Genomic DNA, 15534 nt, shown 5'->3' on the forward strand with positions numbered 1-15534 from the left:
TACAAATAGATAAAAGAAATAAGACCTGGTGTTCTATAGATTAGTAGGGTGGCTGTAGTTAACATTAATCAACTGTAGATTTCAAAATAGCTAGAAGAGAATAATTCCAGTGTCCCTAGCATAAACAAAAGATAAACATTTAAGACAGACAACCCAATTACCCTGATTTGATTACGTGAATGTATTAAATTATCAAATGTACCCTGAAAATATGTACATCTAATATGTATCAACAAAAATAAATTAATCTTTTAAAAAGAAGCTACTTGCCCTAGGGAAAAAATTAATGTAGATATCCCTATAATATGAACAGTTCTTTAAGTAGACATAGAACATGTTCCATGAAAATTGAAGAATTCAGTTGTTTAAAGATGATAGTCATGTAAAATGCATGCATCTTTAACTTGGTAACTAACCACTGCTTCTTTACATCTGTTCTGCTTTCAGTCCTTAAGTTACTTACTTTTTTTTTTGGGATGGAGTCTCGCTCTGTTGCCCAGGTTGGAGTGCAGTGGCGAGATCTCGGCTCACTGCCAACTCTGCCTCCCAGGTTCATGCCATTCTCCTGCCTCAGCCTCCGGGGTAGCTGGGACTACAGGCACCCGCCACCACGCCCAGCTAATTTTTTGTACTTTTAGTAGAGACGGGGTTTCACCATGTTAGCCAGGATGGTCTCAATCTCCTGACCTTGTGATCTGCCCGCCTCGGCATCCCAAAGTGCTGGGATTACAGGCGTGAGCCACCGTGCCCAGCCAAGTTATTTACTTTTTAAGAAAACGTTTAAGCCACCATAAATCCTTTTCAAAAGGGCAATGACAAATAAGTACATGCATAAAACATATTTTGGTGGTTCTCTGTCATATAAACCCACACTCCATCCCCCAGGCCCAGGTGTAGACTCACCCTGTAGATATAATCCAGCAAGGGGGCTCTGGCCGAATGCTGCTCCTCTAGGATCGCTGTGGACACGGGGTGGAGAAGGACACTCACGGGCAATGCCATGCACCAGTCCAAGAGGCAGAGTAGCAAGGACACAATAAACTGGAAGAAGAACATGCCCGGTAGCTTATGCTGCAGTCTCTTAAACCTCACTACATGTAATAATAAGAGAATTGTCCCTACACCCAGTATTCAGTGGACATGCAGGTGCTAGATAAGTAGGTAAGTAAATAAATAAATAAATAAGTAGCATTTTCACAAAAAAAGACCGTTAAGGCCAATAGAGAAGGATATTACAAAGGATATCACTAGTTGTAACATTATTTATCATTTTACCTTACATTAAAATAAAAAAACTCTAGGAAAAACTTAGTTAGTGTGCCACCTACCTTCTTGTCTGTTTCCACTGAGGAGTACTCTGCACTTGGTAAAAGAAAAGCAATTGTGGCCACGAGGATCTGCATAAAAGATAAATCCCCAATCAAACAGACCATATTTGTAAGCCTTTGTAAGCCTATGTTAGGAGTCCCACGATGGCCTTGCAACTAAACCCAGCTTGGTGCCAACTCACCAGAGAAAGGTGATACAAAGCAGAGGGCCAGCTGTGTGGTGATCTTGAAAATTAGGGAAAGACAGTGGGGCCACATCCAGTTTCTACTCTACTTTTCTGGTTGAAAAATTAGGAGGGAAGGCAGAGAAAAGAGTATTTCTCTCTGCAGTCACATAATTCTGAACATTGGTTTCCACAGTTTTCATAGTGAAGTTAAAAAAATGCTTCTAAAAATAATTATGAAAATGCTCCCATTTTAGTTTTATTGTAAATTACCCTACATCTCCACCTGCTGTCCTGGTGTAAACAGCACCCCTTTTATTCTCAAAAGCAGTCCCATTTAGATGATAAATTACATCGTCACCCCAAAACCCTACTTTCCATTTCAGAGCACTTTATGTTCCCATGTCCAAACTCCATTTCACTCTAGGTCACTTAAGGTCAAAAATCACTTGTGCCTTTTAACGTATCTCTGAGAGAACAAAGTGTTCTTTCCAGTGAAATCTGTCTAGGGCTGAGAGAAAATAAATCAATATCACTTCTTCTCTCTCCTTGTAATACCTTATGGGGACAAATGAAGTTTCCTCGAAGAGTTACCACTGGATGTATAAGAACAGGGCATGTTTTAAAAGGGCAGCTACAAAAATCAGTAGAAGTGCCTTACCCCATGGACACCTACGGGAGTGAAGCTGCCTGCTTGTGTACAGGCAAAGCACACTTGGATGCAAGTGGCCTTCAGGATATGACTGTTGAGAAGATTCTTCCTATTCCTTCCGCCCCTCTTTCCTACCAGTTACCCCCACAAAGGTTATCGTGGTAGCAATCTCATTACAGCCGGTAATCATGCTAGGGCAGAAAGTGTGGTCCAGGGCTTTAGTCTGGGAGAGACTTCTGTTTTACACAACAGCTGCCCCCCTCCACCCCTCACGGAGGGCATCATAACCAGCTGCCTACTCCTTGTTGGCACCATCCAAATTGCTCTTGATGAATGAAGCCCAATCTACAAAAGGTCTCTTTGTTGTGGTCGTGCCTGCCTTTCAAACTCCCCAAGTATAAGCCTCTGTCTGGAATACTGCTGGCTTCTTTACATAGTGCCTGAAATCACAGCTGAGAAGAACCAGTCTAACTTAATCTTAAAACGAGTGACTTGTGGCAATTTAATAGTTGGTTCTCTAACAATTATTTGAATATCTATAATTAATTAAATATCAAATACAGTAAAAAGGAAATGCTTATGTTTTAGTATTACAGAAAAAAAGACTTACTTCTGCCATTTTCCGAGGCAGAGAGGTTTCAAACATCTGAAGCTTCTCCCAGTAGGACACCAGCAACTGAAGGACATCGCAAGCTACCTGGGCCACGATTTTGTTGGGAAACTATAAAAGGAAACCGAATCCCAAAGCAGACACATAACTTAACAGGTGTATCATTCTTAAGGATAAAATAGTTATTTCTTCTCAGTTCCTTATAGATTACATTTATCTGTTTTGCCTCAAATTGATGAAAAATATGTCCTATTACCACAGAGTTTAGACATCGTCACGTCACCATTTTAAAACTGTCTCTTCTCTAGCCTCACTGTGTTAATTTACACAACGTTCTACAGGAACAAGGAGCTTTCATTTACTCATTTGGAAATTAAAACCATAATTTCAAATTTCTTATTCAGCTCACATAAATCATATTTTTGACAACTAGAGAAAATTAAAATGTACCCCCATACACTGAATCTTTTACAAGGATTTTACTCATTCTCTCACTGATAAATCTTCACTGACAGCTCTGCAAGGTAGATGTTATTTTCATTTTACACATGGAGAAACAGGGATTGATCAAATGGCTTTCTATCCTATGAAATAAAACTTGACCTACATGTATAACATACTAAGAGTGTGTAAAATTAGAGTGTAGGAGAAGATAACTAATGAATTATGGTATACTCAATTATTTTGAGTATGTTTCCTGAGGCTGGCATGCATCTCAAGTCACCACCAAGGGCTGGATGCTTCCATTGATTGTGAGGCAGCATGTCTAAGGGCAGCACCTTCAAGGTCTTACTTTTTCATGCTGGGAGAGCACAGAAGGGACAAGGGCACCCTCTGCTTCCCTCCCTGGCCAGAACATGGGGCTACACCATCATCCATATCTCATTATCTACAGCAGGAAAGGTTCGTCGCTGACCCTAGTCTAGGGACACCTCACTCTAAGCCACACGAAGCAGACCATCATCAACTTTTAGTGCCCCAGTGACAAATGTACAGAATAAGGAAGAAGATAAGGGAAAGGTTTTTAATTCTACAAAATAAACAGTTACTGACTACCCCTACCTGAGAGGCACTAGCTAAACCCAGGGTTGTAGTCGTTGCACTCAGGGGCTCTTCACAGCCTTCTCTGGCCACAGAGACCTCACATCCCAGATGACCCAATTTCCACTGGCCTTGTTCCATCTCTCAAACACTCTGGCTTGCTTCTGCCCCATGGCCTTTGCACCTGCTCCTTCCCAACTTTGCTTGGAACACTTAATCCCCAGGTCTGCATGTGGCTTGCATTGTTATACCTTTCAAATTGTGGCACAAAATGTCATCTCCTCCCTGAGGCCACCACACCGCCCCGCCCCAAGAGCTGGGTGGTGGCCCACCCCCTCAGCTCTTCAGCTTCATCCTATTCCCCTATCAGATTTCCTTCACAGCATTACAGGCTATCAGCGCTGACCTTTTTGTTTGTTATTTTCCCGCATATATTGTTCACCACTGTATCTTTAATGCCTAGCATGGCCCCCTTAAGGATGTGCGTGGTGTGCCTAAGGTGAAGATGAAACTCTGAGAGAGTGGGAGAACATGAGTGGGCACTGTGTGTGTTGCTGATGCACCACAGTGGCAGAGTCACCAGGTGGAAAGATAAGGCTGGCAAAGCTCTGAACTCAAGAAGCTGGAAACAGACAAGGGAAAATTACGAGAGCCGACAGACAAGACACAAAAGCTATGGGCAGACAGGAGTGGGACATGAGGCTTGGGGGAAAACAGGCAGAGAGAAGGCATCGTGGAGGGAGAGGAGAGCTAAGCTGTGCCTGGAGAATGCAGGGGGGATGTGGGGTCTCCTTCCAGGTATGGGTGGCAGGGCCCAGGCACCAAGGTAGGAAAGGTCAGTCGGATACAGGTGGCTGCAGGCAGGGTGGTGTTACTGACATGTAATGAAGGAGGTAGGGAATGGTGGAGATGAAATAAGCCATTCATTTGCTCTCTCACTTCTCCAGAATATATTCATAGAACACCAACAGAGTGCCATCCTGAGCGCTCCAGCCTGTGGCCTGCACAGGTCAGCCTGTGCGTGGACAGATCCCTCTGACAGTGGTATGAACAGTAATCTGTGGGGGCCAGTCTAGGACAGGTGACTCTGATCAGGAGGCTGAGTATTGGCAGGGTGAGTGTGTGAGGGATGGACTTGGGCAGTGGGTGGGACGGACGATGGGTATTCAATGGGCATTCAGGAAGTACACCTGGCAGGACTCAAAACCAGAAACAGTGGGGTAAGAAGGAGGAAAGTCAGTCATGTCTCAGAAGACGAGGTGGGAGAAGGAGCAGGGCTGGGCAGTTCACAAGAGTTGGTGAGTATGGCTGTGGCTTAGAACCACCTCCCCCAACCACCCCATGCCTGCCATCCATCTGCTACCTCACCATAAACAAACCAGCCAACCAACACCTTGCTGAGTGGGATGCTCTGCACATTCATGGGTGCACCTAGGTCACCCTTGCAGGGCATTTCTGAAGGGTTCTTACAAGAGGGGTGGTGCTGGCTTTATGTGGAGCCCGTAAAGCAGGAAGCCCTGCCAGAGCTTGCACTCTCCGCTACCCACGAAGCAGGCTGAGGCTGGGCTGGGGGTGGGGCCAAGGCCCCCACTGCCTCCTCTTTCTCCATTTCTCTCCCTCCTGGCAGAGCCCCAAAGCCTCCTAGAGTCCCCTTTTCTCATAGTGGTGGTTGTTCTCCTCGTTCCTTGTAGCAACTCTTTCCCTCCCAGTCCTCAGTTCTTCGATTTATGTGCTATGTCCTTAGGTAAAACAACCCAGTTGCCACAGCAACACGGAAACTAGAGGGAGGCAGGAGAGGAGGGAAGTGGGGAGGGAGGTGTCCTCAGAGACCAGGACTTAAGTCAATGAGTTTCCTGTTATTAATAATGGTTAAAGACAGAACAACTTGGCTGCATCCTGATCCCTCTGCTTTCTTAGCAATTCAAGCTGGAGTCAGTTCTTTGACCTTCCTCAGTCCTCTTCTCTTTTGCTGCTATCCAGAGGGGGGAGGATTCAACAGGACAATCTCCATGCTGTGCTGGGATAGCGGACAGAGTGAGAGCTCAATATGTGGTAACCGCATTGTTTTTCTGGTGTCTTATATTTTCCCCCATAATTATAGAAAAGTTGCAGAAAGAATATCTATCCCTCTACTCTGTTATCAATTTCCATCTCTTTCCTATACTATATAGAAATATATATACAGTCATGTACCTCCTAAATATGTTTTGGAAACATTTGGTAAGCACCGCATATACAACGCTAGTCCCATAAGCTTATAGTGCCATATTTTTACTGTACCTCTTCTATGTCTAGACATGTTTAAATACTCAAGTACTTACCATTGTGTTCCAATTGAATATTCAGTTCCTACAGTATTTAGTACAGTAGTGTGCTGTATAGGTTTATAACCTCAGAGCAACAGGCCATCCCACACAGTCCAGAAACCATCTAGGTTTCTGTAATATTCTTTATGATGTTCACACAACAATGCAATCACCTAGCGACACTCTTCTTAGAATGTATCCCCATCACTATGTGATGCGTGAGTCTGTGTGTCTGTGTGTGTCTATCTCCTTCAATCTAACACACCGAGTTATTCATAGTTTTTCCATGGAAGGAGTAGAGATGGGGGAACCACCTTACATTAACTATATACATCTAGATTTAAGAAAAAATAAAAATTTAAAAACAGATCTTGGAATTGAAAAAGGGTATTTAAAAATGAATTGGAATCTACATTGATCTATAATTTATAGCCAACTTGTTTTCACTTTAATAAATTATATGTAAACATTTCTCCATGGCTTTGGGAGTCAGGAGGTATCCTACACACCTCAGTTGTGTAAAACTCCACACGTGTGGCCAGAGTGTTCTGGGTTTGGCTTTGGCAAGCTCCTTCAGTTCCTAGTCAGTTCATCTACCTCATCTGTGAAGTGGAGGTGGCACTGACATTTCCCCTCACAGGGCAGCTCTGCGGATTAAACTTGCCGACAAAGGTCAGGGGTTAGCACCCTGCTGTGGCTGGAGGGACACTCTTCTGTGATATTTTGGTTGGATAATTTTTCCATTCCTCATCACAGGGATCAGCAGCAAGTGTTTTTCCAGCTCCCATAATACAACAACCACCCCCACCTCCACTAGGTGTGGTGGAGGAGAAATAGGGGAGGATGAGGCAATGGGGGTGGTCACAGGGTGTACTTGGGGAACAGGAGGCATTGAGTTTGGTCAAGCAGGGGCCAGAAGCCAAATCAAGGATGGGAGACAGCACTGGCTGGTCATCCTATGGGCAGAAGCAGATAATGCACAAAGGGTGGTACAGAGGCTGTTGCTGGCCTGATGGCGACAGTCCCAGGCGTCAGCTGTAAGTGCCGTTGCTATTATAGCTGCATGTGGCAGGCGGCACAGAAGGGCATGCAGCAGCCTGAATGCTGGTGTTAGGTGGATGGTTCAGGGGTTGAACTTTGGCTCAGTGAGGTGGTCATTCTAGAGCCTTGAACAAGTTCCTTAATGATCCTGCACCTCAGTTCCTCCACCAGTAAACTGAGGACGCTTACCCCTGAACTAAGAACTTCCACAAAACCCTCAGCGCAGCGCCTGGCAGAGACCAGGCACTCACTGGTTCCCTAAGTGTGATAATGGCAATGCTATCTATTATCACCATTTCCAAGCAGGACCTAGGAAAGGATCCAGCAGGATTTGAGCTCTGGCTTAGAGGCAGCCTAACAGCACCTGTGAAAGTTCAAGCATGTCTTTAACGCCACACAGATCTGCTTTTATTGCTGGTTCCATCACTTATACCTGTGTGGCCTCGGGCTTGTGACCTAATTTCTCTGGGCCTTGATTTCCTCTGGTATAAAACAGAAATTGCAACATCTATCTTGCAGAGCTGTCTTGAAGATTAACAGAAGTATTTAGAGTTCGCCATTTCTCTGACCTAGTGTGAGTGCCCAGTGAATGGCAGTTCTTCTTCTCATTAACAAAACAAAGAAACAAAGATGTCCTTAAAGTGCCCAAGATTCAGCCAGATGGTGAATACTGAGAGGCCTAACTGGAAGGTGTGGAGGCCTCTCCCAGGCCTGCTGAAGAGGCCAGAGCACGACATCCCACTCTCTTGTCACCCCCACCAACAGGTGACAGGTGTCCTCTTTGCGACAGGAGCTTCCCAGCCACCAGAGGAACCCATTTGGCCACTGGTCCAGGAAGACTCGAGACACTCGTGGCCAGGCTGCAGCTGCCAGCAGGGGAGCATCCGTTGGTGCCCCTCCCGGGAGCCTCACAGCACATGCAATGGGAATCACAATCCCTCTGTCACTTGGGGGATAAAAAAGATGGGGCTAATTCAAACTCAAACTGTTAAATGCCTCAGATATGGCTTAATATCCAATCAGCACCACAAACTGGTAATACCTTCAGAGTTACTCCTATCACATTGATGGCCTCTTTCACCTGAGGGTGGTTTGTACACTGTGCAAGCTCTTCACATATCCAGACCCCAAGGGAGCAAACAGCAATGCATCTTTTTAAAAAGAAGAAAACAGAGGAAAACTCTCATGAAACTTAATATACTTTCTCAGTATTTTCAAATAACAAAACACTTTAAATCTATTTATACAAAATAGCAAAAATTATAGATCTATTAGCAGAACGTCTTCTTGAAAAAAAAGATAAAGAACCCTCAATAGGCCAATTTTCAGGACAAATAGAAATATTGATAATGGTTTAGTACTTAAATATTTAATTAAACAAATGGCATATTTTCTATTAATTGTCACAGCCCATATATATCACTTAGTTTTGTTGAAACTAATAGGTTATTACATTTGACTGTTTCAAGATATTTTTGAGGAAGAATAAGAAACATAAATCTGAGAAAACTGTCAAAAATTGTGTTTGTGATTGTTTTCTTTACCATAATATGCACAATACCTATACCACAAACATAAAACAAATGCTATATTTTATTTTAAAGTATATTTAAATACAACTTTCAAAATAAATTTCACTGTTAATTCTTCTAAACAATGTGCTAGGACCAGATATTCTTCACAGAAAGCCGACCATGCCATATACATTTCTATTCTGTTTTTAACTCCACAGAAATTTGGCTTTCTACACTAAAGAAAGAGAGAGGAAGAAGAATTGACAAGACTTGATGGTTTAGATGCAGTAGGTGTAGGAAAAAGAAGAAATCAAGGGTTTTCTCTAAATTTCTGAACTGAAAACCTGGGGGAATGGTGGGGCCATGTGGTGAGATGAAATCTGAGGGACAGTCAGCTCAGGGGGTCAGAAGGAGACTCAAGGGCTCAGTTATGGTTGCGTTAAAACATTCAAGTTGAGATGTCAAGTAGGCAGTTTAATATATAAGTCTGAATATAAAAGGGGTTCACTGAAGAGGCAGGTAAATAAATGAGCAAGAAGATGGTATTTAAAGGCTGATCAGAATAAGAGTGCCCAGGAAGTCATAGAGAGAATATGCCCAGCCCTAAACCCTGCGTCACTCTAACATTCATCAGAGATTAGGTAGAGGAGGAGAGGTCAGCAAAAGGGACAGAAAGGAGAAAGTTCAGTGAGGCAGGAGCAAAATTAGGGAATTATGTTCTGAGGAACATGCACTGTTCAGGAAGAGAGTAACGAGAGACTAGCTGCAGGCTTGGTAAGTATGCATGTTCAAATATCTAGTAGAACCTCTAAAAGAAGGAAAGGGAGCCTATGATTTAAAAACAACTGAGGTAATAAATAGAATGGAAAAAAATCCAAAAAAAAAAAAAAAAGAAGAAGAAAGAAAGAAAGAAAAACGGGATGGGGAAATGAAGGCAAGATAAAGGAGAAATAAAAGAAATATTATACCTTATTTTTAATAGGATCTTTCTTTCCTATTAAAAATAAAGTATAACATATAATAAGAGAAGTACATCCAAACAGATCAGTAATTATAACAAACGAAAATGAATCTAAAGCTTCAGTTAAAAAATAAAGGTGGGATGGGATAAAATTACAAAATCTGGATATATACAGTTTTTGCATAGACATCTAAAAGAAGAATATAAAAAGGTTAATTAAAAAGAATAGAAAGTATTATTTAACTAAACCAGTGGTCTTTAAGATAAAAAAAAATCCTCCTTAGAAATAGAGTCACTACAAAAATGTAAAATATTTGATTCACTATATAGGACAATTTTAAACTTTTACGCAACTAATCACATAGCCTCAAAATACATAAAGCAAAATTTGACAGTATATAAGGAGAAATACATAAACACACCATAATAGCAGGAGATTTTAACATTTTTCTTCCAGAAGGTGATCAAGCTGATGAAAAAAATCAGACAGGATACAGAATATTTGAAGCCCAGTAGTAAAAAAATTTAATAAACACAATTAGAAGACTATGCCCAACAAAGAACGGGGCATTCATTTTTTTCAGGTTTATATGGGATACTGACAAAAACTGACTACCTAGTGGGTCATTAAGCAAATTTCAACAATTTCAAAGACTACTGTAAGACATTTTGATCCACAATGCAATTAACTAAGACATCAGTAAAAAAAGATACCTATAGAATTCAGACAAAGTAGTAACTAGCAATAAACATATAGTCTTAAATGTTTATATCAGTGGAGGAGAAATTAATATACTAAATATATAACCTTAAAGGTAAGAAAATAATATATAACCTTAAAGGTAAGATTGTAAAGAAAGTAAAAGGAAGGATAGAAAAGAGCAGACAGTGGCAAATAAAAGCAAATATAAAATAGAGAAGTTGAACAAAGACAAAAGTCTAGTCTTTGAAAAGACTAATAAAATTGACAAATTTTTGGCAAGACTAATTAAAAAATCAGGGGATACACGAAACGTGTCAGAGATTAAAAAGTGGATGTAACCATAGAAGTGAAAGAGATAAAAGATAATAGAGATGGCTGGGCACGGTAGCTCATGCCTGTAATCCCAGCACTTTGGGAGGCTGAGGCGGGCAGATCACGAAGTCAGGGGATTGAGATCATCCTGGCTAATACGGTGAAATCCCGTCTCTACTAAAAATACAAAAAAATTAGCCAGGCATGGTGGCAGGCGCCTGTAGTCCCAGCTACTCGGGAGGCTAAGGCAGGAGAATGGCGTGAACCCGGGAGGTGGAGTTTGCAGTGAGCCGAGATTGCGCCACTGCACTCCAGCCTGGGCGATAGAGCAAGACCCCATCTCAAAAAAAAAAAAAAGATAATAGAGATAACTCATAGCTCATATACCAGTATATTTCAAAATTTAGGTGAAACAGGCAAATTCCTAGAAAAGTTTGGTTTATCAGTACTGTCAAAAAAAAAAAAAGTAGAAGAAGAAGAAAACCTTAATAGTCCTAAAATCACTGAAGAGAATGAGTCAGTGGTTAATCTTCTCATCAAGAAAATATTAGACCCAGGTAGTTTTACCATCAAGGTCTACTAAATACTCAAGAATATTAACTCTAATTTTGTAAAAACTCTTTCTGATTAAAGAAAATGAAATAGTACTTATTTTGTGAGACTTTATAAAATTATAATCAAACCTGATAAGGGAAGGATGGGGAAGGAAAATTATAGGCCATCAATATAAAAGCAACTTTCCTGAACAAAGTACTAGCCAAACCAAGTCTGGTATCACATAAACCAAGTTGAGATTATCCAAAAACGCAATGTTAGCTTAATATTTGCAAATTATTATCAGTTTAGCTTCTGGTAAAAGCAGACTAGGAAATTTGAACTAACCCATCTACTGAAGATAACCAAAGAAATTAGACAAAATACAAGGGAAAAAACACTTAAAATCATCAAATAGCTGGTAAGGCAGTGATGAATGATGGGCTGCTGTCTTGGAATGAGGCTACAGAGGGAGCAGAACATGAACCGTTCCTAGGAGGGAGTAAGAGGCTGAGCTGGGCTTCTGGTGATCTTATGGGGTTTGAAATTGAGGATCAGAGACAGGTGTTCCCCTCCATTAGCATTCCCAGCTTTGGTCTTCACGTTGGGAGGAGAGGCAGAAACTTTTCAATACGTAAGTGGCCCAGAAAACCTCATATATCTTGATCATAGGTTGCTAGCAACCCTCAGATGCCTGGCAGAAGCAGCCAGAATATTTCCAGACACTGCCAAATGTCTCCTGGTGTAAAAGATCATCACTGGTTGAGAGTCACTACCCTACACATACACCATTTCTATAAATATTTGGTTTATATTTTCATTTTCTTTCTTCTTGAAAATATCAGAGGATACATGATTATATTTGTAATCTTGCTTTTTCTCACACAAAATAGTGTACTATATACTCTTCTGCACTTTACAATTTTTACTTAATAATGACATCTTTTTAAATAATCATGCAAAGCATCTTCCTGGCATCATTCTTCCTAGACTTTTCAGTCTGTATAAGAGCTATGTGAAAGAATAAGTGTTTTCTTTTGTAACATTAACTACTTACACATAAATGTGTATCTTAAAATTCTAAAATAGTTTACCTCTTATTCAACATTTACCTTGCATATTCATTTGGTTCTTCTGTGGCATTCTTCAGTAAAATATTTATGAGGTAATGCTAAAAACACAAAATTAAGTAAAATAAAAACTTTGTGTCATAGTTGGTTTCCCACATGTTCTGACCATGTTCCAGGCAGCCGGGAGCTACTGAAGTTCGACCAGGGAGCTCAGAGAGCTCATCTATGAGTGAGAGCCTGGGGGGAGAAGAACACTGCGCTCGGGGGAGCGGGTGGTGGAAGATGGGGGTCTCCACAGGGCCTCCTTAGGCCATTCAGCCCGTGGGAGTAGAGCGCTTCTGGTATAAAGCAAATCAGACTTCCAGATAGGAAAATCTCGGTTTTCTTTTACTTCAATTGAATTATATGTTGTACACTGAATTATATACTGTAATTATGTTTTATAGTTTGATTGATTCTGGGATTCTAAAAGCATTTTTGTTTACCTCAAAGTCAGCTGAGGAGAGAACAAATGCTTACTTTTATTCTCCAATAAATAATTTAGAATCTCAAAGTATTAGCAGTATTTAATCAGGCCAACAAGGGGATTGAATATTTAGCTTATTTCCATTATTTCTTATAAATTAACTTGATGCACTAATGCAGTTAATTAAGCTAATAAAATTATTACAAAGGGCAATTCACTACATGATTATGATCCTTAGGTCCAATAAACAGGTATAATAAAAAATACCTGCTATAGCTACAGCTATAAGGTCTAACTGCAATATACTCTGAATTTAACACATGTATAGCCCATGAATAGTCTTCTAGAAACAACTACTGAAACATTTAAAAGATACAGCAAAACTTCAGGAATAAGCAGATTAATATACACTAATGGAAGAGATAATCATACATCTAGAATTATAAAAAGTGCTAAACTTGAGATACAGTCAAATGCGTTATGTACCTTGACATCTTCAGTTCCTGTAATGGCCTCATTTACTTCTGGCACTGACTGCAGTAAAGGAATCTCCTGGTAGGTATTTGGAAAGCAGACCAGAGAGCCGAGGACAGTGACAGCCTCTGAACGAGGCGCCTGCACATAAGGAAGAGGAGCACACACATTTCTCTTTTTGTAAGTTAGAAACGTTAAATAAGTGACATGTTTTATTCTTCATCCTAGATAAAAAATATCAAACTTGGCTGAGTTATTCTCTTCCAAGTGAATATTTAAGCAAAAGAGGTTTGCCTAAATGAAAAAGCAAATTTCTAAGCAATGGAAAATATCACTGTACTTGGATGTAAACAAGTGTTGTGGAAACTGATCTGCAGATTCATTCCGAATTAGAAAGGCCAATGACTCTGTCATGACTGTTTACATTGTTTTACTGCTAATGTTCTCAACAAAGCAGGGTAAAGGATATCAACTGAATACCATTTTGCTGCTAAGAACAATTAAGGAAAATTCATAGGGAAGTAGAGATGGAGGTAACTATCGGAGAGTAGAGAGAGAAGACAAACTATCAAATTTCCCATCTATTGCCAAGAACTGCTTTACGAAAAAATATAATGAGATACTATATCACTATATCTAGTGAGATACTTTTATTTGCCCAGTGTTAGGATTAGGTATATATTTTAAAAGGCATGGCTGGGTGCGGTGGCTCACACCTGTAATCCCAGCACTTTGGGAGGCTGAGGCGGGTGGATCACCTGAGGTCAGGAGTTCGAGACCAGCCTAGCCAACATGGTGAAACCTCTTTTCTACTAAACATATAAAAATTAGCCAGGCATGGTGGTGGGCGCCTGTAATCCCAGCTACTCAGGAGGCTGAGACAGGAGCATTGCTTGAACCCAGGAGATGGAGGTTGCAGGTAGCCAACACGGTGCCACTGCACTCCAGCCTAGGCAACAGAGTGAGACTCCATCTCAAAAAAAAAAAAAAAAAAGGCATTTCACTAGATTTCAATTCAGCCAACACTAGCAGATATGGTTAGCCAAGAATAGGGGATTACACAGGTCTGTCATCAATCTACTCACCTATCTGTCCATCTATCTGTCTACTATTATGTAATAAAACAATGAAAGCTCACATTTAAGGAGTTCTCACTCTGTGCTAGGCACTCTTCTAAGTGCTGTACAAGCATTTCTTCATAAAGTCCCCTCACCAACCCAATGAAGAAGAGGCTACTGTTTTCATTTTCCAGTGAGAAAACTGACGCCAAAGAAGTTAAGCAGCTTTTCAGTGTCATATGGCTCCTAAGTGATGCACCCTGGATTTGAACTGAGGCCATCTAGCTCCAGGTCCAGACTGAGCTTACAGTTAAGCACTTGGGCTATAAAATCAAAGAGAGCTTTTCTCCCTCAGAGAGATGAGGCGCAGTATGTGAGGTAGGTGAGGAGAGGCAAATAACAGCTACACACAATTCAGTGAAGCACCTGCTAGGAGAGCAACATACTGAGGATAGCATGGGAGCCCAGTCCTTCATTTTTTTACCTAGCTTGGTTCCCATAAGTACACAGGTAAATAAAAGGCAATATAAAGCACAGCAGAGCTATTCCATGGGATGAGGCAAGGATTGGTTCTGCTCAGGATGTTTAGGAAACCTAAAACAAACTACTGCTAAGGGCCACAGAGGAGAGTAGAAATCAGGCAGGCTGGCAGCGGGTGAGGGAGCCAGTTGAGTAGGGAAGAGGAAGGTGTCCATGAGACGGGAGGCTGAAAGGGTCAGAAGCAGTCGTTCCCAAAGTATGTTCCACTAGGGCCACAGGGACTGTGAAAGGGCAAAATCAAAGACTCCCGGGAAAAAGACGTTGCAGAGACATTTGGCTAAGCACAATTAAACAAAAGCCTTTAACATGTTATTGTACACTGTGAATTTCCAAGTGAAGAAGTGTATTTCCCAAAATTATTTGACTATGAACCTGGCTTTCTTCCTTCCCTTTCCCCCAGAGTATCTGGGGAGATTACTGTTCTGAAGAAGACTTTTTGAAATGCTTGTCCTGAGGTTAGGAGAGAAAAGTCTGGGAAAACAATTCAGATGTGTTCAGAGGAACTGAATGCATGCGTCTTTGTGGAGTGCACAGAGAGAGAAGTGATGACAGAGGTAGGAGCCCTGAGGACGAAGAGACAGCCAACAGGAAGAATATCATTACCAACCCACAGAAGTCCTCTTTGTGCCCCTCCCATGATAGCCTCCCCTCCTGCAAAGTAACCGTATTCTGCTGTAACACCACAGATTGGTTTTGTCTGGTTTTTCAATTAAATAAATGAAATTAGAGTATATGTTCTTTTGTGTCTGACTTCTTTCAC

At 41.2% G+C, this 15534-nt stretch overlaps 1 protein-coding gene across 7 annotated transcripts in view; it reads right to left on the minus strand.

The window, feature by feature from the left end:
• Positions 1 to 15534, minus strand: part of RALGAPA2 (Ral GTPase activating protein catalytic subunit alpha 2) — a 325720-nt gene that overhangs the window by 136354 nt on the left and 173832 nt on the right. For all 7 annotated transcript variants that reach the window (XM_055373507.2, XM_055373512.2, XM_063702324.1 and 4 more), the window contains 6 exons: positions 13189 to 13317; positions 12279 to 12337; positions 8185 to 8293; positions 2755 to 2865; positions 1329 to 1397; positions 904 to 1041 (listed from right to left, as the gene is read on the minus strand). In XM_055373507.2, coding sequence (XP_055229482.1) covers positions 904 to 1041; positions 1329 to 1397; positions 2755 to 2865; positions 8185 to 8293; positions 12279 to 12337; positions 13189 to 13317 — 615 coding nt within the window. The remainder of the gene's footprint in view (positions 1 to 903; positions 1042 to 1328; positions 1398 to 2754; positions 2866 to 8184; positions 8294 to 12278; positions 12338 to 13188; positions 13318 to 15534) is intronic.

The sequence above is a fragment of the Gorilla gorilla genome, chromosome 21 (assembly GCF_029281585.2).
Source record: "Gorilla gorilla gorilla isolate KB3781 chromosome 21, NHGRI_mGorGor1-v2.1_pri, whole genome shotgun sequence".
NCBI classification, from domain to species: Eukaryota; Metazoa; Chordata; class Mammalia; order Primates; family Hominidae; genus Gorilla; species Gorilla gorilla.